Here is a 23,707-nt window from a genome sequence, read left to right as displayed (position 1 = left end):
AAAACAGCAGATGGATTGACTGAAGGTGCAGATGTATGTCTCCAGTTCTGAATCAGGTCTTGGGTGGATTTTTTTTTTTTTCCTATTTGTTAAAGATATATTTTCCAGTTACTGTACATCTGCTGTAGATTCCTCTTTTTTCTTTTTTTTTTTTAATGATCCACTGCACAGCATGCTGAGATATGCCAAGTTTTCAGCCAAAAGCGCTTTAGGAATCACCTTGTTGGTGTGAAAATATTATTTTATGTGTCAAACTGTGCATTTTGGCATGGATTTGGCATTTTTCAGACTTAACTAAAGAAATGGAAACAAATTATATGTTTTTGTGATAGGTCCCATGCTAAGTTCTCTGTTATGTGAACGCACAACACTGGTTCATCCCTTGAGGTAGGTGCCTTTTATGCCTTTATGCTTGAATGTTAAGTGACCTAACAAAGCAAAAAAAAAAAACTTCTGAAATGCTCAGGTAGAAGGACTGGACTGAAAATAAGTAAAAAAGCAGCCAAAAAGAAAAACAACTTGAAAGGCATTCAGAAAGCCTGGAGAACAAACCCAGAGCCAGACTCCTTGTGGAGCCAAGCTATAAAGAAATGAGACTGGTGATCAATGAATCATTGAAGCATAACCCTAACTCTAATAAAAAGTCGTCTAAAATACGGTAAACAGTGCACTTGCTCTACTAATAACTGTCAGCAGGTGTCGCTAAAATAATGTTAATTTAAAAAAAAAAAAAAAAAAAAAAAAAAAATTTAAATCGCCTTCCGTGACACTGGGTGGCGCCATAACCGAGCCGTGTATCCGGAAGTGTTCTTTCTCACCCCACCAACAACGAGTAAACAGACCCACAGGATACCGCGCGGCGCTAAGTTTTACCCTTCAATGTGAACCGATCTAAACGTTTAGCTGCGAGAAGGAAGCTCACAGTGAATAATTTCCACGCAGAGACGGGGGAGTGGGACACAGTCTAGCAAGCACTGCAGCTTTTCCAGCATCTAGGAGCAGACTGAGGAGCTCCTGAGTTCAAAGATGTCTGTGCTGCGTTAAGATAGCATGCCAAGCTAAGTGCTAGCTTTCCCCAGAAACTCGTCCGGGCATGGCAGCGGGAGCCGGAGCCGCTGCCGGGGGCTCTCTGGAGTCAACTTTAAACAGGAAGTTACAAAATGTGACCAACACCATGGACTCAATTCAAGGACTGTCAACGTGGTGCATCGACAACAAGAAGTACCACAGTGTGATAGTGCGACACTGGATAAAATGCTTGAGGAAATGTAAGTAGCCTTACTGCCTGCAGCTTTGAACACAGCAATCGCAGTTTAAAAAGTGCAAGAAGATGTTTATTGTTAATATAGTTTTTATTCCTGCTGCTCAACGACTCACAGTTTTATCCAGGGGCGTTAAGGTCTTTGATTCGTCCTCGCTTGAAATGCCGGTGTTGTGCCAAAAAGTGATCGGCTGCCATAAAGTGATTTTCGATGTTTCTATGTGCTTTTATGTGTAATGTCTTTGCTTATATTGGTGAATAGAGTGTAGTCAATAGGATTTATGAAGTGCTTAAATATAAAATGAAGAAATGACCTGTTTTTCAAGTATGTTTATAACTCTGCATTATTGCACGTACATTATAATATATCCAGTCCTCTTTGATCACTTAAAATATCTTTATAGAGTGTAATGTTATATTTGTTCTGATTTCTGCTGCCCTCTTGGTCAGATTTCTCTTTAAAATCTGACCAATCACAGTTTTTACCCTGATAAATAAAGAATATATAAAAGTCGCTGCCAAAAACTGATTGCAGCGTGTATCTTGTGACAGAAATGTTGTTTCTCACTCAAATTGACTTGATATCATTCACGAGAGAAATGTTTGACATATTTTTCACAGATTATAGGTCAGCAAGTCATTTACAACAGTTTAAATATGTGCAATCATTTTCTGGCAGACCATCACTTTTTGGCACAACACCAGGAAACGATGTAGTTTTTTTGTTTTTTTAAATGCCCCTCTTAGATAGTCCATCAGTATTCCAATACTGTAGCATTAAAAGAGTCGGCGACAGAGCATTAAGGCTGGCCTGGAAACCCAACATTGGCAAGAGGAACATCTGGCTTACCTCACTTTACTGATGCATGGACGAAACCAACTATAACAGAGAGCCCTGCAGTCATGTGCACAGTTTAGCGTGCATCTACTCACGCAGTCCGCAAAGAGTGTATAAACTAAGATGCACAGTAATTAAGCTGTTATATTTACATTTAAGACTGTGCTGCAAGAGGCCAGTCTGCGTAACAAACCTATGCACTGGACCATCTTTACAGGCTACACAGTAAATCCAAGAATAAACAAACTACTTTAAACCAGATCGTAAACTGGCATTAATAAATATAACAGTATGCAGGTAGTTCGCATAGAGGATAGGGTAAAATCATTTACTATGACAAGTAGCAGTTTATAAAAAGATCAAATTAATATTGTGCAGAACTGAGTTCCGCTTATATGCGCAGCCCTCCACAATAGTCCCAGTTTCTCATGTGGCCCCCCTGATGTAAACTAATGTTAATGAGTGCACAAACTAACATTACTTTAGCTGTCATTGAGGGGATGCTTTATGTGTGTGTGTGTACTGTTCAAAGCAGGATTTCCAATTAAGGTGCATCACTGCCCAACAGTCACAAATTAAGTGTGTATCAATTCCTTTTTGGCGCATCGGTTATTTACGGATTTGTTTGAAAATTTGCGAAACTACAGCAGGTTCTCTGTCGGCTCTTATATGTTTTGTATAATATTGGGATTTTATTCTGTAAGGATTTCAGCACACTGATTATTTTAGTTGTTCTTCAGTTTGCATGTCTCATTTAATTTAGTAACTAGTAGAAGCTCTTTTGGCTGCTTATGAGACTTTCTCAACTACGATGAGGAAGTTTGGACTGTCGTTCCCTGTTCATCTGTATTTTCTGTGATGATGCAGCAGCTCTCTTCAGGTCACACCACAGCATCTCAGTTGGGTTTAGTTGAAGAATTTTCTTCTATTTTTAGACATTCTTCTGCTGATTTACTTGCATCATGGACTTCTGCTCTAAAATTCTCCTTCAACAGTTCTAAATACAATTTTGAATTTACTGTTGCTTTAATGCTTGCAATGCACAAAGCAACCTCAAACTATGACGTTCGCCACACACAGTTTCTGTTTTGTTTTGTTTTTTGAGAGAAAAGGAAAGCAGTAGTTTTCCTGTTAGTCTTTTCATTTCCACTGCTCAGTATTTTTTTAAATAGTGGAGTCAAGATTTCTGCAGGTCTTTTATAGTTACACTTTGGTCATTGTCACCTCTTTAAAGTTTGAATATGGTGCTTTTGTTGTGTTTTTAAAATTTTTCTTTGTAGGATCCCTTCTCCAAGAGAGCGCTTCAGTTCTGTATCAAGCTTAGTTTATGGTTGCAGCATTCATTGTTGTACGTGTCAGCTGTGATGTCACCACAGCCCCGTCATCTGCATCGATTTGCTGCAGTATTCTTTTGAATGATAGGTGTTGTCACTCAGACACAACTTCACTATCAGCTCTGATATAGCAGTAGAATAAGTTGAAACAGGAAGCAAAGTGATGATGGAGTTTTTTCTCCATCTTTCAAGCTGTTGCAGCATCTCCCTCTGTATAATCTGGGGATCTCTGAGCCCATGATAATTGATTAGAATGGTAGTAGAATGGAAACTGGGACTGTTGTAGAGGTCTCTCACGTGGCCCTTTGGGAAAATTAATTGCCCTTCCACGGTTTAGAAGTTGTAAGTATTTCACCAATGGCCGTGAGACTGTGTTATTTGTGCTTTTGCCATTTGATGAATGCTCAGGTGTTAGGAGATACTTTTGTTGCCTCTATTTTTCTAGTTGTAATTAAGACATGGCTCACAGGAACCAGTCTTATACTAAGAACACAAATGTTATATCTCTTTACTGATTGGAGTAATTTATTCTGTTTTGGGGCTTAAGAATCTCTGTCATTTATTTGAAATGATCCCATAATTTAAAACAAGTTGCCTTGTTGACTATTGACTGATGATTTTATACCTTCTGTTCATTCATTTGTACTTTAGTGAGATACTAGCATTTGTTGTTAGCATCTCTGCTCATTTGTTTTTGTGTACCTGTATGTGCTTCTTAGTGTTTGTGAGCACTGAGCGATATATGATGATAAAGTTGGTTATAAACCTTATCACTGTGTTTTTCTGAGCAAGATATGTTCATTGTGCAAATGTATTAACTGCAATAAGCTGTGCTTCTCTCTGCATATAGTGTATGTATAGTGTTATCTTCTTTTGAGACGTCTCCATTTTGACTTAAGTGTTTTGTTAGGATATCTGACAATAAGTGAAAAGAACACCTGAGTTTTCTGTTTATGTGGTGTAAAGTGCATTGAAGGTGCTCATATCATTTGAGAGTTTATTTGCTAAGTGTCTAAGCCCAACAGTGTTAGTGAAACTTTCCTTGAAGTGGATCTAACACCAGCTAACAGTGGAAAAAAACAGCAGCACTTACCAACAGAAAACTTCAGGATATCCTCAACAACTGACCTCAGTAACACTGTCATCAGCCAGAAGTGAGCTTCGCTCACTCATCAACTTGTTTTACAGCCTCCTTCAGAGTAAATATATGTGGATGCTTCTTAGCCGGCTTATTGACAGCTGAGATAAACAGCAGCCTACACTCACTACAGATGAACGGCAGCCAGAGTTTTTGATGTGACTCAGGGGTAAAAACATAAAATACTGCAAAATATTTACGTGACCATATCCATTTATGATTCCTGATTTATTGCTAAGTGTTGATATTATTCAGATATGTTAAAATGTAGTGTGTATAAAAATGTTTTTTTTTACACAAACAATGGCAGCCGTTTCGGGGAAATGCAAAGTGGCCGGCTGCTGGCTTTCTGGATTTAATGTTTTTGATCTCTCTTGGCTGCCAAAAACATGTTTTTCCTACAGCAGCTACCGTAGCTAGGATTATGCACTTGAATTGTTAGGGGTATATAGTTGACTGCAGTCTGCAATCTACTGACATCTAGTGGTAAGATTTTGCACACTGTATCTTTTAATAATGCTTTTTAACAGGCTTAGTGGTGGAGTAACTCTTTTGAGTACCGTGAAGACTGAGATTTATTTTGTTTTTAAATTTATTAACTTAAAGCTGCCAAGTTTGGATTAAACTGGAAATAAATAATGAAATATGTGCAATTATATCTTGGGGATGACAAAAGTCAGTCAGTTAGTTGCAGTATACTTTTATTTCTTGCTCTCCTTTTTTCCATTTTGTGCTGCTGTAAATTAAATACCTTTGGGTTGGTCATTTTTGATGTTTGTTTTTCACTATTTTGGAAAAAATAAACAAAACAACTGGGGGGGGAAAGCAGTTTACAGATAGAGAGTTAGAGCACACACAGAGACAAAATAACAGCACAATGTTGTGTAATGTGTTTTACCTGTGATGTATTCTTTGCTGCAAATGGCAAGATGTAGGCCAATTTAAAAGTTGATACAGCTTTTTAGTGGATTGTAAGTAATTTTTTTCACTGTAACTCAGTACACCAGTTTGGCACATAAAGCTGGGAAGGTTAACATTTTCTAACAGAAAGGTCTTGGTTATGGTCAAGCAAAAATAGCCCATGAGTCATTGTAAAGAGTTAGGGATGGAGATTGAGAACCAGTTCCTGTTGAGAACCCATACCAAATTTTCCAGTTCATTGAAGTTGTATCAGTTCCTTTTATCAGTGCTGGTATTTTCTGACAGTTGTGCATCAAAGAGCAATGATGACAAACAGTACAGTGGAGCTTCTGCACACCCTAGAGATCACGTTCAGAGATAATGACGCCCTTCTCACACAGGAACCCTGAACAAACGTTGGTACAATCAGGTTGGGTCATTGTCTGCAATTGCCCTTCCTCCTTTGTAGCACATAACAGGAGATACTCCTCTTCAGACACGGAAATACTCTGGTTTAGGCTGCCCAGGTAAAGCAAGTAGCATGTGACATTTATTCACTAGCTGCAAATTCATTTTGCAGTTACCTGCACTATCAGCTTAAAGACTTTAATATCCAATCTGACTGCATTTTTCATACCTTTCTACTGGAAAAACTCAGGGCTGCAGTGTCTTAAAGCAATCGTGTTGATGCTGAAAAAAACAAAGATAATTGATGAGGAATCAGTAAGAGAATCGATAATGAATCTGACCCATAAGGAGAATCAATAATGACATTGAAATCAATAAAGTCTTACCAATATCCATCCTTAGATGGAGTTCAGTGACCTTTTGGTGAAGTCTTTTGTGATCATTATTTTTTTCAGTTCCTGCCAGCTGTCAGCTCAGGGGTACTAATTTTGTGTGTGTGTGTGTGTGTGTGTGTGAGAGAGAGAGAATGAAAATATTAAATACACAGCTGTTTAGAAAGCTTGATCAACCTGGAGATGTTCTTGATTCCTTTGTTAGTGTTGGAATTATCCCTACTTCCATATTATTATGCATATTTGCTGTGATCAATCCAGAAAACTTTCTTTTTGAAGCCGTGTGAATATTTTCACACAGCTCCCCCTGCGGTTTATTTTGGCGAAGAAATAGGACCAAGTTATTTAGACCAAATAAATTTGCTTACATTTTAGTGCACTGCCACAACATACTGATAGATCCTGTATATGTATTCAAAAGGGTTGGTATTTCAGGGTTCTAGGCACAAAAAAAAAAAAATTCAGCCTTGCGCGTGTGTTGGGGAGGTGGGGGTTAAAGATAGCAAGTGTTAGAATATTAGAATATCCATCATCCGTCAGCATGAACTATCACTCTTTAATGCAAACCACTACAACAACAGGAGGTGTCATCATTTTGCTGGGAACTATAGTTTTTTTTCTCCAAGGCCTCTCACAGCTCCTGGGATTATATGTTTAATAGGAAGCCCAAAATTGTCCTTTGAGCTCCCTTTTTCCTCTTCTTCCACCTTGGTTTCATGCTGGTTGCTATTTTGCTTTCTTTAGCCCCGCGATATCAAGCGTGAACAGGACCGTTGGGAGATCACGACACTAGATTGCAAATTTTGGTGAAATAATATTTATAGTGCCGTGATCTAGCCAGAGGGGAGGAAAAAAAAATCAGTCTGGTATCAGCAAGGGGGGGGGGGCGTGCCCGCTTGCCCGCTTGCCCGCTTGCTAATTGCAGTTATAGCAAAGAGTTCTGATAGTGAACCAGTGAAATTCTCAGCCCAGCGCAAGACGACCCCAGCGTGGTGCAGCACCAAGCAATCAACCACTGGCTAGAATTCTGTATTAACTTTGGTAGTGACGTGGGTCAAATAAGTTTCCAGGGTTTTCGGTGACGAAGTGTGTTAATTACAGCCATGGAGCAAATATTGGCATTTACATCTCCCTACCATCCCTTGCTAATCATGCATGATTGGTAGGGACATAACCGACGTTATTTGATATTGGTAGGGACGTGTCCCTACCATCCCTACCTAATTCTACGCCCCTGATTCCAGTCAGGTTGGCCCATTATAGCCCAGAGCAAACAGAAAACATGTTCAGCTTAAGAGAAAAACTGGCTATACTGTCAGGGCTGTGGTGTTTGAACTTCAGCTGGTTGAACAGATTGGTCGTGATGCGGATGCAGACGGCACCGTGCGGCAAATCTGTGTTAATTACCTTGCAGTCGTGTCCCGGTGTTTTACATGCGGTGCTGCTGACAGAAACAAATCAAATGCCAAGACTTTTTTCCCCCTCCTGGGTCCTCGCTCATTCTGGTCACTTTTTTATTCAGTTGCAAACATATTTGTCCCTCTAGTTTTTCCACTTGTTCATTCCCTCCCATCCATTCCAATAGTTTCACAATCTCCCTCCAGGAATTTGCTGACATCTGTGAGTCCTTATATTGATACTATGACTATTATTCCTTATATTGATACAATGATTGTTATTCTCCCACTGATTAATTAAAAAACTGTGCTGAAAATGCACAGGAAGAACCAGAACCAATCACAATCATTGCGGGCTTCATCGCCCCGACATGTAGTTACATTTCTCGGTAGGTGCACGTCAGATTATGGCATGGATTTCACACTCGATAATTAATTGTAATAAACACATAATGCACCTGTACAAGCATAAGTTCAGGCAATGTTGCTGGTCACTTACATAGGTTACGTTGTAGTACTCAACGTAGCATAAATTTGGGCCAAGAGTATACGGAGCGTAATGTGACAATCATTTTGATAATAATTGTTTTTTGTCGATTACACTGTTTTCGTGATCGTTTGGAGCCAAAATCAAAATTCAGTTAATTGCACAGCCCTAACTCACACACTTTGTCTGAAGAGTTTAGAATGATCTCTGAGCATATTACAGTTTTATCAGTTTTGTTTTTCTAGCTTTATCATACTTGCAAATGTCAGTATTACAGGAATAGTTTGAATGTAAACAGTTTTGTAGTGATTGTGTTTAGGACTCAAACACTTTGGCATTATAAAGTAAACAGCCTTTTGCTTTTTTACTCCTGATGTTGATGCACTGAGTAACAAACATGGCTTTTGTCTATCACCTAGACATTTATATAGAGTTCATGGAGCCTTATTCATTTGAAGCAGGTTCTCTGAGAGTATAAATTTACTGGCTTTGAGTTGTGTTGCTTCTTTTTGAAAATTCATTAATTTTGCATTGCATGCTTATTTTGCATTCAGATTTCTAGTTATTTTAGCTTATTGAGTACTGATGAAATTATCAGCCGACCAGTGTTATCAGCAGATATTACCTGTTTGCTGACATATCAGTATTGGCAAATAATTTTCATTTATCGGGCAATAAACGAAAATTTAAACAGTAAAAAAGAAACGAGAGAAACACCCTTCAACCATGTTATTCTATGAGTGTTGATGTTCTGTAGTTTGTCCACCAGGGCTTCCCTGTATCAGCCGATATATCAGAGTTTTAAATCATCAGTATTGGTATCCTGTATCGGTCAGGCTCTGGATGAAATCACGTATTTACTGTTTTAAAAACTGTGCTAAAGACTTAACTTGTCTACAGAGATGTTGGTGTTTTTCACTCGCTTATTCTTTTGTGAGATAAATGCATAATATATTTGTGACGTTCGGCTCTTTTTGTTAAACTGATGGTGTTTTCAGTAAAGTAAAGTTATTTAATCTCTTTCCAAGAACTTGAGTTTTATGTTGGCATAAAATGGCACCCTGTGTGTATAAACTATGAAATAGGCAGTCGTTTTTAAAGTTCCTTGTTTACATCATAAAAACATAAATGGGAACAAAGATTGTGGAAATAATTTAATGTCATATTTAACCAACTCTGCTATTGGTTAAATTTCCTTTATATTCATCGACTCTGTGTGGCTACTAAAACTGTTTTATTCATTGAGACTTAATCACAGTGTCAATAATTGTTCTGTTTCTTTTTGTGATTTTAGTTTATCCGACTGTGCTTTAAGTAAAAATAAGCTTGTTACATTTACAGCTTTAAAAAAAAAAATACCCAAATTTGTTTGCTATGCTCTGTTGTGCTGTGCTTGATCATTGATGGGTGATTGATGCTTTGTAGTTTGACCTTTTATAAAGTAGAAAATGTATAGCTTAATCATAAATTAATCAATACATTTAACCCCTACTGATTTTGGATGCAAAAGAGAGTCTCTACTCTGTATATTTAGACTCAACAGTTGTCAAGTCAGACTTAGACAGATAAAAGCAACCTAATTAGAAGCAGATGTCCAAACTCAGTCTGGTTTAAATAAACTAACGTCACCCTCTCTGTTTCCTCTAACAGCTGACGCCTCACACAGACTCAACCTGCTGTACCTCGCCAATGATGTCATTCAGAACTGTAAAAGGAAAAACGCCATCGTTTACCGTACGGCATTCGCTGAGGTGCTTCCAGATGCCTTCCAGCTGGTTAAGTAAGTGCTTTGTAGGGATATTGCTTTATAGATAGGAGATAGTTGCGGCTTCACTTGTGTGCTTTTCTCCATTTTCTTCTCCTTCCTGTTAATCTCAGCCTTTCTCTTTTTCTTGTTAATCATTTCTCCTTTTTTTCAGTCTGACTCAGGTAAATCCAGCAGCTTTTGTCATAGCAAAAAGCGTACATCTCTAGAGTCCACTTATCATTTTTATCATCTCCCCTCTCTCTAGCCAAGAAGGTGACTCGAAGGTGATAAAATCAGTGGAGAGGATACTGTCTATCTGGGAGGACAGAGGTGTGTATTCGGGGACACTCATTGCTGACCTTAGGAATGCCTTAATCAAAGAGGAGTCCCCTCCTGTGACACCTGTGGAGCAAAAAAGTAAGTGTGTTGATCTTTTTCTTTATTTAAAAAAAAGAAAGAAAAAAAAGCTTCATCTAAACATGATACTCTCTGCCATCAATTGCGGTGACTTGTTCTATCGCATTTTAATTTCAGTTACAGTTTTGGCTTCCAGTGATTATTAAAACATTATAAAACAATTGCTGTGTAGTCTCTTTTCTTTATTTTTGCCTCCAGGCTGTGGCACTAATCTGTCCACTATTTTCCTAGTTTATAAATAATCCCAGGACTGACCAAAAAAAACATTAATTCTCTTGTGTATGTTTCTGGATGTTAATAATGAATTTTGCTGTTTGATTTGATGTCCTTATTTTTTATTTCTTTTATTTAAAAGCTCCAGTCGAGTCTAAAGCCGATCTACGATCCAAGGTTGTTGCTGAATTTCTGGTAAGTGTGATATTAAAATTTAAAGCTGGAAAAGCTCCTGCCTTAACCTCAGCTTTGCCATTTTACAAGTCTTTCACTCAAACACTGTGATCAGACCTTGTTGCTCTGATGATATGACTGACTGCTCCCTCTGCTTTAGCCGCAGGCACTAATAGACCAGCTGTCCAAGTACAAGAGATCTGTGGAGGAGGTCGACCTGCGAGAGAAACAGCTGGCAGCTATGAGGGTAGACATCTTAAGTTCTGATGCCCTCAAGAAACTCAAAGGTGGTTAAGTATTCTCTTGCTGCCGTACAGTCTAACCCAGAGCAATACAAAGGATGGGTTAGGACTTTTAAGATTTGTCTTTTGCTTTTCCTCATGTTACTGCTTGGTTCTTGCAGATAAGGCAGGAGGAAAGAAGTTCTCCAAGGACTTTGAGGAAGGAAGTGCACAGCTACAGGAATTCGTGAAGTTCTTTGACAAACAAAGCAAAATCTTACCTCAGCTCCTGGAGGCACTCACCAACGCAGATATCTTCTATGAGATGCAGTATAAGGAAGTTAAGATTGTAGCTAATGTAAGTGACAGAGGGATTCATGGTTTTAGTTCTAAAACATGAAGAAATTCAGTTACCTCTAGGTTTATAACCCTGCTTGTGTTGGGCATATTGGGACATTATTTTTTAGACTTTTATTTGTTAGTAGCTGTATATCTAAGGAAGCTCTTAGAGTACAAGCAAGTAAAATGGCTCATGTTGCCTAAAGTAACAGGAAAGTACATACAGAAAAATACTCTTCATCTTACTGGTTGAATTAGCACAAAGAGGGCCTTAAAACTGGCTTGTAGACTTTACGTTTACATTTTTAATGTATTTAAACTCTATCTCTTCTCCTCTCAAGGCCTACCAAACGTTTGCTAACCGTGTGTCTCACCTGAAGCGTAAACTGGACACCCTGAAGGGCGCCTTACCCGACTTTGACGAGTCACCCATCCCCTCTCCCTCGGCAGACGCTCCATCTCCAACAGGCTCAGAGTCCCCTTTTCACGGTCTGGAAATGGCCCACCCCGATCCAGACCTTGATGGTTCTGCTATGGACGATGACGCAGAGCCGCCGGCCCCGAGCCCCCTGTCCTCCCCAGGTGGGTCTCCCAGACCCACAGAGGTTCTCGGTGAGAATGACAATCGTGAAGTTGAGGACATGGAGCTCTCTGAGGACGAAACGGACAGTGGGGGAATCATAGGTAAGGAGTGGGGGGTACTTTGAGATTTCAAGCCTCTACAGCACAGGTTTTTTAATTGCTGTGGGGTTATTCCTCTTGGTCTTCTGTGGCAGAATTCTTCAAGATATTGCTGTGTTACCTTATTTGACAGAAATTATTAGGGGTGGGACTTTAACGCGTTTATTTCAATTAATTAATTACGGGGAAATTAACGAATTAAAAATTTTAACGCATTTTTTATCGCACTTTGCACCGTGGAACGTTTCTCGGTGCACGAGTTCCAGGCATACAGATTATATCGACGCACAATGTCCAAATTCGGGGGCCGCATCCTGCAAAGGACCCGGCCCACGTCCTTCGCAGCCCAGGAAGACCGCAAAGATTGGAAGTGAGCGGCTAGCCTTCATATCAGCGTCGCCTGCCCTCACCTCTGCGTAGCTCATGTCACCTAGCAACCATCAGTGCGAAGCACAGCTGTGTAAAGCAGCTGTTAAACGGAGAACGAACTTTTGCTCCTTTTTGTGGTTTAATTTTAGGTCTTTAATTCAAAATAAGCTGTTAAAACAAGCATAACAACATCAAGGAATACAGCTGAGCAAATGATCCAACTATAATAAGTGAGACATTAATGTTGAATAAAACTATCCAGTTATGATGCTTAACTTTAATTTCAGGTGTTTGCTTATCACAGGAGCACTTCCGCCCTTCGTTGGTCTGTGTAGTAGACTGGTGGGAAAATAAAATTTTGAAGTTTAAGCTTATGTATATTGATTCATTCATCAACCAATCTTAAATTAATATTTCTCATTTTAAATATTGAAATGTGATTAAAATGCGATTAATTTCAATTAATTAATTACAAAGCTTCTAATTAATGCAATTAATTTTTTTAATCGAGTCCCACCTCTAGAAATTAAACATTTTCTTCTTATTCTTGACCATTTAATAAAGAAAAGTTTCTGTTATACACGAGCAAATGAGCCTTTATGAACAAAACAGCATCTATGCTGTAGCTGATATGCACATCCTCACATTTACCTACATGTTAAATGAGGAAAGTTCTACTTCAATGTAATTCGAGTTCTCTGAGTGTATGCACAGCTGACCATCATGTATCACAGAGGCGCGAAAGAATGGAAATGCATTTACTTAGATGGATGCATTTTGATCACAGGTGAAACAGTCGCCTGCTGTGGACATCTGTTAAAGCTCCGCGTCAAAGATAAATCAGGCTTTACAAGTCACACCTGTTATTTAGAGGAACCCATTAACCCTCAAGCAACCAAACTATTTTAGTGCCTAAACTGACCAAATGCAGTCATTTAAAAAAAAAAAAGACAAGAAGGCTGAGCTGGAGGTGGCAGTGTTGAAGATGCTCAAGTTTTCATTTGGAGTGACCAGGAGGGACAGGATTAAAAATGAGTACATCAGAGGGAAAGCTCAGGTTGAGCGGAGGCAAAGTTAGGGAGGCAAGTGCAGAGGAGGATATATTGGTAAAATATATATATGATGATGCAGATGATCCACTGTGGCGACCCCTAAAAGGAGCAGTCAAAAGAGGAAGAAGATAATTTACACAGGAATTTACTTTTTTTTTTTTTTTATGACTATTTGTGTATATCTATTTGCGTGTATCATACCTATATAGTTTCCTTTATGTGTAATGGAAATTCTAAAATGTTTTAATGTAATTGTGTTTTTCAATCATTTTTATTTATTTGTCTGTTGCTGAATCATCTCCATCATTTAGGCTTCCTTCAGGCATCTGCCTCTGCAGCAGTAAATATACTACTATAAATACTATAGATCTGTTAGCCCTGTTTTACTGCAAAACATTATTGTGTAGTGAAGTGTAAAATGACAACAAAATCAAAGCCTATGTTAAAACAAACACACACATATATTCCAGGGTCATAAATGACCACAGACATCTTTCCTTGATCTTTTCCACACCAATGGGACAAATCCTTTAACATAGTATGAAAAGTTGTAAGAGAAGTAAATTGACAGAGTCAAGGTAGGAAATATTTTTAAGATTAAATATATCACAACACTTCTAAACATACAGCTGGGGCCACTCAGTTTTGTTTGCAACACGTTCCTCTCTCATCTGCTAATTGAGTGACTTCTAAGTGATGTGACCCAGGAATCGTGATTTAAAAAAAAGCAAATATAGAGTAACTGCACTTATCTGTATGATTACATAGACTGCTTGCACATACAAACCCTATCTCTCACTGTTAACGCTACCCCATTTTTTTTTTTTTCCCCCTCAGTTGAAGATCAGACTAAACCCGTCCCCCACCCAGAGGCGCCCACTCCGGTGCCTTCAAAAAGTGAGCCGTCAGTAGCAACAGAGCAGCCCGCCGCACAGATCACGCCTCCTATAGCTGCTTCTGCGGCAGCTCTGGAAAGTGTGGACATGGGTAAAATTGGCTCCATCCTCAACAGTTTAAGCTCAGTCGTGAAGAACACAGGTGAGTGCTGCTGGTTTTTCTGACATTATGTTTTAAACCCAACAGCCAAGTTTTTTCCAACCCTTTCAAAATAAAATGACTTGTGAAGATGTGTAAATATATATTGTAAAGTATTTAATCTTCCATATGCCATGATTGAATGTTTTGTTTATCTTGACCTCTTGTGCTATGGAAGAATTAACTCACTTTGCAGTGTGTTTGGAACACTAACGTCTCTGCAACTGCTTTAATGTAGAGAGAAAAATGGTTAGGGCATATGTGAGCATGTACTTCAATTGCATGAGTTTTCAGTGCATTTATATTACATAGATTCATAAATCTATGAATGAAATACATGTTTTTTTGAGTGTAGAATTGAAAGTCTGTAATTGTCTGTAATAACCTGTAATTCTCATTAACAGTAAATGATCTAATAAAAAATTAGGATATTATGATTTACATTGTAAGTGAGCGCAGTTTCCTTCTCCTTCTTGCAATGCCATTAGTGGAAACTCCTCCGGAGGCTGCGCCTGCTGTCTCCTCAATTAAGAGCACACCTGCTGTGCCCGTAGCCACACAGGACCCCAGTTCTCTGGTCAGCATCCTCTCCAAGGTAGAAGTGAGTCCTGCAGACCTCCTCAGTGCTCTGTCCAAAGTCCAAGGTCAAAGCAGCCTCGAAGGTGAGAATTATTGTTTACTTACTGTAGTTTAAAAAAGGTTCATTTCTAGCAGCACACTGGCTCATCTTTCTTTGTTCTTTTTCTTTTGTCACTTAGGCATCACCTCTCTTTTGGGCAGCTCAGCTACTAATGTCAGCTCAGACTCCTCCAGTTCAGGCAAGACTGCCTCTCCCTCATCCACAGTTTCATCAGCTGTACCCTCTCAGAGCCTGCCTCACTCCTTTGGCACACCTGCGCCTCCTTTATCCAGCTCTACTGCAAGGCAGAGCTCAAGCACCCAGGCACCCCCTCAGACTTCCAACCCAGCCTCTGCCCTGGTTCAGGCTCTTCACAGAGACATGGATTTGACAACAGATCCAGAACCAGAGCCATCTTTGTCCTCTACAAGTTTAGAGTCTAAAATACACAGCTTCTTGCAGGGAAACCCTGCTTTTAATGCATTTGACTTGGTTTTTAATACAAACCCAGCTCTGGGAAGCAATAATCATAGCCCAGTTACTGGCACAGACACCCAGGACGGTACACCAGTACGGGATGAGGGGGGCGGTACCCCAACTCAAGATGAGATTATGGACAAGCCAGTGGTGGTTCCATTTACTTCCAACTTAAATCAGTCATCTATTGCTGAGCCTGCAACAATGGCTCCTGTTGCATACCAGAATAGCACCCAGCAAACCCCCAACAATCCTCAACAGCCTGCTCACCTGCGGCCAGGTGTGGCTCAGAATGGACAGATCTACCAGCCATACCCCTTTGGCAAACAGGAAATGTCAGAGCATGGGATTACTGCACCCGTTTCACATTACCAGCAGATTTCTGCACAGACAAGAGGGCCAGTGCCTGAAGAAAGAGCCCCAGGCAGTGCCAGTAACACACAGACTCATGAGGGCTTTCATGGGCCGAGTGAAAGAAGTTGGTTTGGTGACACTTACCCAGAGGGGAGCTCTCAGCAGCCCAGCGGTTACAATGAACCTGGAGGAACTCGAGAAAACAGCACATCCAGACTTTATCCATACCAAGCTGAGCAAACTCGGGAACCTCAAGAGCTGGTTTCCCAGCAGGGGGGCACCCAGTCACATGCTTTCTTTAAAAGCAGCCTTCCTCCTGTCCCAAGGTTACCTCCCCCTCCTCATGTTTTTGACCCACCCCCTCCATTGGCCAGCAATTCGATGATTCCTCCAGAGCAGCAGCCAGTTGCCGGCACAGACTCCAGGGATATGCTTGGGGCCAGAACAGACAGTGTCATCAGTGGGATGGTGGTCCATGATCATCAACACAGATCCCTGTATCATCCAGATGAACATCTGTATGACACTGACCAGCATCGGCCACACAACCCTGAGGATTTACATCGTCACTCAGATGACTTGCGTTACCAGGGGGAATTTGAGCGGCACCACAATGAACTCCACCAACGTGAGCCCCCTTTCTTCCAAGACGATACTTACCACGGCCCAGATGATCCATATTACAGACCAGTCAGTCCTCCGCACCACTTTCCTCGAGTTCAAGGGCGCCTCACTCCTCCACTCTCAAACTCAGAGGACCCGTACTACGCCCATGACTACCTGCATCACAGTCCCCCTGCTCCGCACTACGCTCCTAGGAGACCACCACCTCATCATGAAATCCGTCATCCTGGTCTGCGACCTCCACATCGACCCCCTCACCCCGCACCTCACCCACACCCGAGAGGACCTCCTCGCCCCCCATTTCCTCGGTTCCAGGGGCCCAGCCCGAGATTTAGAGGCAAACATCCAGGTCCAAGACCCGGGGGTCCAATGTTCCCCCCTAAAAGACCCTTTCTGCCCCCACGGTACTGACTGAACGTGTAGCTTTGAGACTGCTCATAGTCAAGAGTCTTGAGTTCCTCACTCTGCCATAAGAAGCCTCCTAAGAGCTAAAATGGAGACTGCAGGTGTAGGTGCAGCTATTGCATTGAGTTGGGGACGATGATGCAAAGTAGAACTGAAGAAGAATAAATTCAACAGCTCCCAGAAGAGAAACAAAAAAAAAAAAAAACTTTAAATGCAGAAGAATAAAGGGTGTGTAGAAGATTGAGGAGGGCCAACACCAAGAGACATAAAGAACAGGGCGCCTCTGGGAGGGCTGCTGAGCTGAAGAGTGAAGACAGAAGATAAGAGGTGGATATATATATATATATATAATTCACTTTTTGTGTTATTTCCTCCAGTATGAAGCACTGCATTAAATGTTAGTGTGTCAGAGTGCGTGCATGGTATGTGTGTGTGCATGCAGTCCAGTCTAAGCCAACTAGTCACAGGCAGTTCCTCTTTTTTTTTTTTTTCTTTTTCTTCAAGATAGTTATTTTTGCTAAGAAAGTAAGAAAAGAATGTAGTTGATGCAATTTTTCTGCTCTTATTTAGTTTTTCAGTGAGCAGTTTTGACTGCTTCTGTCCCATATCAGCAGTATCCCAGTAGCTTTTGATAAATCATTAATTTAAACTTCTCTTTGGGTATGACAAATCAGTTGTATGTTATGGAATTTCTTTTTCTTCTACAAAATACATTAGCATATTTGGGAAAATTATTCTTCATTGTTCCAACTCCGAATGTGCTTTTTGTGAAGCATTGCTTGCTCCACCTGTGCGTAAGACCTCTTCGGCGATAATTTTTTTACACCTCGTTAAGGAAAGCGTCTAGAAAAGGGGGGATTTTTTTTTTCTTTTTTTTTTTCCCAGCCTCCAAAACCAACGCAGAAGAAGTGCATTTCTGGAAGGGGGACGAAGACAGTCGACTTCAATTTCGTTTATTTGTACTGACCAATAAAAATCTGAGTTTGAAAAAATGTGTTGTTTATTTTTCTTCTTCTTTCCTCTGATCCTTGAACTGTTGCACCACTCCCCTTCCCTCCGCATCATTTAAGACACCTAAGCCAGGACTTCTGATTATTAACACAAATTATAACGACACTGCCTCCATTACTCATTAACGTGAGAACAGATAATGCTACAGAGCATTTGGTTTTTTTTTGTTGGTTTGTAATTTAAGGATAAACTCCAAAATGCTGTTTTAGGAAGGCATTCATCAAAGTATCAGTATCCCATTGGGTCTAAAATAAGTGTTACTGCATTGTTACAGACAGATTAAAGTGATATTAGATTTAAAGAATGGAAAAAGGTTCTAACTTGAGTACTTTTAATACATTTAAATAGTAGTTAAATATAAAACAATGTTTTATATGTTCAGGGACTTGGAGCCATTTCCAAAGAAAAATATAAGTAAGATTAAAGAAAAAAAGATTTTGCACTTAGTCGCTATTTATTAAATTAGGTCTTTAAGCTTTTGTTATACAAGATAAATATGATTAATATAGTAGTGTTCACACTGCCTCTTTTAACGTTTGTCTTGTCTGTAAACTCCACTGATCCTTAAAGTAAAGAGGTTACTTAGTTTAGCCAACTTCAGTGTCATATTTGCTCTCCTTTGTTGGGCAAAGGTCTCAAACGTTGCCTGGTAACAAGAATAAATTTTAAAAAGATTATAGTTTGACCAAGACTGGCGGAGATCCAAAATAAAGTATGCGTTTTCAGTTTTATGCGTAACTGGATCCGTAAAGCACTGAAAGGTCTCTTAGATCTTTATATGAGGCTATGGGGGCGTTAATACCGTCACTTTGGCTCAGTTTTAAAATAAACACGTTCTGACTCTGCAAATATTCTCTTTAATTGAAGAGGTCCGGATCGATTTGGTGCTCAACAGACTCCACACGGAGCGTCAGTGTGAGAATCGCTTTAAAAGACAGAAGTGGTGATCAGTTGCATTGATTAGACAGTTATAATCAAGTACTGAAGGTCCCACTTTCCTTAATTCATTTGCAGTTAATTGATGCGGTCATTAAATAATTGCATGTCGAATGCATGCATATATATATATATATATAAAATTGAGACTTTATTTCTTAGTGCGCCATGCGTAAACACCAAATAATACGCCTTAATTTGTTCCTTTTAAAAATGTCGATGTAAATGGGCTCCTAACACTGATAAATCCGGCCGGCTGAAACTGCCCTTAATTCAGGTCTACTTTAATTAGCGCGGGGGTCGTTTAGGGAAATAAGTTTCGATTTTACGATAAATCGTTCTTTTCGTGTAGATGTGCGCACGCGCGCGCGCACACACTAAAGTGGCGCTAGATGAAAACAATACAAAGAACCAGCGTTACCTCCATGAATTCGACGTTTTTATTGGTGGGAAGTTCATTTTAATCTGCGGAGTTTACTTGGAGTAATATGTGAGCAGAGAGGAAATAAAAATAATCACAGGTGAGCCAGCCGTCGGCAGATGTCAGCACATCTTCCCGGTATCACTTTGTTAGAGATGGGGGGGAGCGTCTAGCATGAAAAATTCAATAAATAACTAAATTATTCAGCATTTATCAACCTTTATGTCAGGATGTGTGTGTAAATGTGTCAGGCCACCATACTTGACACTTTTCTTTGTGTTTAAGCAAAGGGTAAAGTGAGAAATGTAGTGAATTTTACCCACGCGCGCACACGCCTCCTTTCCCCTGAATTTTAACCCCCACCAATCCTTTCCCGCTCCTGTTTTCATCCTCAGGGATCCAGAGCCACACTTTGATGTGTCTGATGCGATGGAAACCTTTCCCCACATGTTAACTGATGGAAGTGGCTGCGGCTCCTCTCTTTGAATCCTGCACCGCTCCCAGTGATGGCTCTTCACGGCCTGTTATGAATGCTGCGCACTGGTAGGCTTTCAGTTTAATAGCTACATCAGAAACTAAGTGCCACCAGCAGGAAATCAAAACAATCAATACAGAGTGGGGGGAAATAAAATGTTGAAATTGGTTCTCTTCTTTCCTCTACCCCTCTGTGTGTGTGTGTGTGTGTAGTTGTGTGTTTGTGAAGAAGCACAGGAGAGGAGGAAGGCTGGACATAGAGGACCATGTGAGTACAGCCAGGATTATTAATAACTTTATAAATAATTACAGATATATACTGTTTGTCTTTACACTGCTTTAAACAAACCTGGGTTTTTCATATTTCTTACATATAAAAATAAGCATTAACTGCATGTTTGTTTTTTGTGAAATAAACTATTATTGAGCATATGAAAACAAAACGAAAACGGTGTTGTCTGGTTATTTCTTCACACGATCTTTCAACTTCATTCAAAGTGAGGATGTTTTATGACCTTTGATGAACTTTGAGTTTAAGATCCAGTTTTGAAGTATTTCAGTCTTCCAGGAAACCTTTGTCTAATTAAATTACAGTCATGTGGGATTATAACAAAGTCCATTTACTTGTAAAAAAGATTTGGTTTTGATTTGATAAATTAGCATTTCCATGTGAGACTGTTTTCTGCTTCCAGCTAACTTGTCTTTTGTATTTTCGTGAGAAACCTTTATAACATAGCATTTATGTAACAGCTGTACTTTTCTAATAAAAGGGTTTCATACATGACCATCTTTAATTCTGCTATATTTGTTCAAAAATCTATAATCAAGTCATTTTAATTTTACTTATTAAAACAGTGCTATAAAATATCCTCTTTTAAGTGAAAACCCTGTGATAGACCTCAGAGGGTTAAATGGCAATGATTTACACAAACAAATGTTTTCACTTGTTTAACTAAAGATATACACCCACAAGTCACTTTATTAGGTGCACCTTGCTAGTATTGGGTTGTGCCCACTTTTACCTTCAGAACTGCCTCAGTGCTTTATGGCATAAATTTAACAAGGTGCTGGAAACTTTTTTCAGAGATTTTGGTCCATGTTGTCATGATGGCATCACACAGTTGCTGCAAATTTGAGCTCAAAGCAGTCTGGCCATTTTTCTCTGACATCACCAAGGCATGTTCACATAGAGAATCGCTGTTTATAGAGAATGGTGTGAAAAATAAAAAAGATCCAATAAGCGGTTATCTGAAATACTCAGACCAGCCCGTCTGGCATCAACAACCATGCCACGTTCAAAGTCACTTAAATCACCTTTCTTTCCCATTCTGATGCTCAGTCTGAACTTCAGCAGGTCACCTTGACTATTTCTACATGCCTAAATGCACTGAGCTGCTGCCATGTGACTGGCTGACTAGGTATTTGTGTTAAGGATCAGTTGAACAGGTGTACCTAACAAAGTGGCCAGTGAGTGTATGCTAGAAGACTGGGGATTTGTATTATTAAAGATTCAGCTGCTCTGTAGTAATGAAAATAATCAAGATGAGTAAATGTGGGAGCTTCCTGTGTGTAGTTTGCTTGTTCTACTTGTGCATGCTTGGGATTTGTTCTGTGTGTTGAACTCCAGTTTCCTCCCACAGTCCATATTAAGTTAATTGGTGATTGGTGAAAGGTCCATCATGCAATGTCAGTTGGGATAGGCTGACAGTGGATGAATGGTATCCTTCCTTCCTAAGGATCTGTACCACAACACATTCAAACCCAAAGATTAATCTCTCTCTCTCTCTCTTTTTTAAAAAAAATGAAGTCCTACATTTAGAGCGCAGCAGAAGCAGAAGCACCCCTGCTGGCATCACATTTGTTAACAGCTTGTCACCAGATGTCGTTGTCGGTTACATTCTGAAAAATAAAATTGTCATCCATTGTGAAAATGACACAAATCACGTACCCGACGCTGTTCCTTATCACCCATTTATACCTGATCGACACCAAATGAATTGAATCTTTGCCACGCCTGCACCACGGGCTTATACAGGGGCTGACTGGCGGCGGGCAGATAGGATTTAGTGACTGATGGCAGATGGCAGTCTTAACACAAGCCGAGGAGATGTTCTGCTGTTGGAAATATAAAGTAACAAATAGCGAGGCCACGCACAAATCTGTGCCCAGAGGTATGCTTAGAATAACTGTAACTGCTGCGATGCTTAAGCCAAGCAGGTCCAGATCGTGACTCCTTTGAAGTACCGCCGTGTGCGCATGTCGGGTGTGTGCAGCCTGCTGTCATGTGGGTTCATTGTTTACATGCTGCCGAGATTTCAGAGAGGGCGTGTGTTTGTGTGTGCGTGTGTCCTGTGAAATCGGCCCCCGCATTAACGAATATACTTATGAATATAATGCCCTTTCCCCACTCAGAGATGTTACATTGTATCTCTGAGAATGTATCAGGAGCACAGTGAGCAGATAGCTTTCAGGACCACGGCCAGCTCCACGGCGAGAACAAAAGGCGGATTTGCAGCGCTTGATGTCAGAGACTGTCTGCCTTTTAACCTCCACATGAAAAACGAAGCTTCCCGAAAACAAGTGTCTCATTTGTAAATGCAAACAGTGTATTTTAAACCTGATTTTAGGTTTTTGAGCATTCACAGTGATAAGCTGGCAGCTTGATATCAGGTGGTAATCAATGTCTTTCTGTGTGGATTTGTCATGTTTTCCACTGGCAGTACCTCTGAATGTGATTACAAACACTTGCCTTTTTGTGGAAAAATGCCTCATGCATCAGATCACAAGCCCATCCATCAATTTTCTACTGCTTATCCAAGTCTGTGTCTCAGGGAAGGAACCTAAGCGATGTCCAGACCTCTCTCTCCCCAGCCACTGCCTCCAGCTTTTCTGTACTTTACCCAAGCCAGTCGAGAGACATGATCTCTCCAGTGTGTTCAGAGTCTCCCGTGGTGTCTCCTCACAGCTGGACATGCCCAAAATAACTCACCTAGCAGGCACCCTTGAGTTATACTTGCAAGATGTCTGAACTGTATCAACTGGCTCCTTTAGATTAAAAGCAATGAAAAGAATTATCTTTGTGAGCTAAATTTTAAGCATTATATGCCATTTGGGACTGTGATAGATATGACAGTCACATACCAGGAAAAATAAAATGTGAAATTTGTTTATAGTATCAGTGTGTGGTGTTAACCCAACACCATTCCATGGTAGATAGAGAAAGATGAAGAATCTGTCACAGTTCCCTGTTGGGATTTTAGAGTTAGGACCCAAATGTAGTTCAGTTTTATTTTATTTTATTTATGTAGTACCAAATCAGTTCAAGGTGCTTTATAAGATCATTTGTAACCTTTACTAATGCAGTTTCTCTACAGTGATGAATCCTGAATCCTAACTGAAACTCTTCAATTAAACCATTCCTCTTCAGAAGATCAGTTAGCTGTTTCACAACTACTCTTTCAAGAATTTTTGAGAGAAAAAGTAGGTTTGAGATTGCTCTATGAACTACTGTGTCTACTTGTGTGCTGCATTTCCTTCAGAAAATGCAGCACACAAATAGACAAAAGACTGAGGAGAAACTTCACCAAGTCCAAACTGGTATGACAAAGAGAGCACACTGGGGAGCATAACAGACAAACGCAGGGCTAGAGACCACTAATTAGGGGAAAAAGACGAGTGAGAGCAGAACAAGAGGAAACTGTTAAAATTAACTGCTGGTGAAAATAATCATGGAGCAGGAGGCAATCACAAAGGAGGGAATGCGGCGCGAAAGAAAACCAAGCTTCAAAGTAAAACAGGAGATAACTAAAGGATTCTAACACACACCCAAATTAAAACACTTAATAAGAATCAGGGACAAGAGATACAAGGAGACTATTACTAATTACAAGTACTATCTGACACAGGAAGCACTATAAAATCAAAACATGTATCCAGGATTTCATAAATATGAAACAGTAACTGGAGCTCAAAACAAGAATAAA

The 23,707-nt window shown here is 40.0% G+C and overlaps 1 protein-coding gene across 2 annotated transcripts; it reads left to right on the top strand.

The window, feature by feature from the left end:
- Window positions 1–832: 832 nt before the first annotated feature.
- On the top strand, window positions 833–20,077 carry rprd2a (regulation of nuclear pre-mRNA domain containing 2a). 2 transcript variants are annotated; one of them, XR_004020595.1, is made up of 12 exons: window positions 833–1,268; window positions 9,806–9,935; window positions 10,168–10,319; window positions 10,675–10,727; window positions 10,867–10,993; window positions 11,110–11,285; window positions 11,608–11,950; window positions 14,206–14,406; window positions 14,892–15,065; window positions 15,162–17,209; window positions 19,646–19,793; window positions 19,938–20,077. XR_004020595.1 is itself a non-coding variant. In XM_030741557.1 (10 exons), the coding sequence occupies exons 1-10, from the start codon at window positions 1,094–1,096 to the stop codon at window positions 16,886–16,888; spliced, it is 3,258 nt and encodes a 1,085-aa protein (XP_030597417.1). In that variant the 5' UTR covers window positions 833–1,093; the 3' UTR covers window positions 16,889–17,858. The 2 variants fall into 2 exon arrangements, 1 of the variants encoding a protein (XP_030597417.1); XM_030741557.1 differs by lacking the exons at window positions 19,646–19,793; window positions 19,938–20,077 and having other exon boundaries at window positions 15,162–17,858.
- Window positions 20,078–23,707: the final 3,630 nt, after the last annotated feature.

This window comes from Archocentrus centrarchus, chromosome 11, assembly GCF_007364275.1.
Source record: "Archocentrus centrarchus isolate MPI-CPG fArcCen1 chromosome 11, fArcCen1, whole genome shotgun sequence".
NCBI lineage: Eukaryota > Metazoa > Chordata > Actinopteri > Cichliformes > Cichlidae > Archocentrus > Archocentrus centrarchus.
This window is presented reverse-complemented; position numbering and strand designations above follow the sequence as displayed.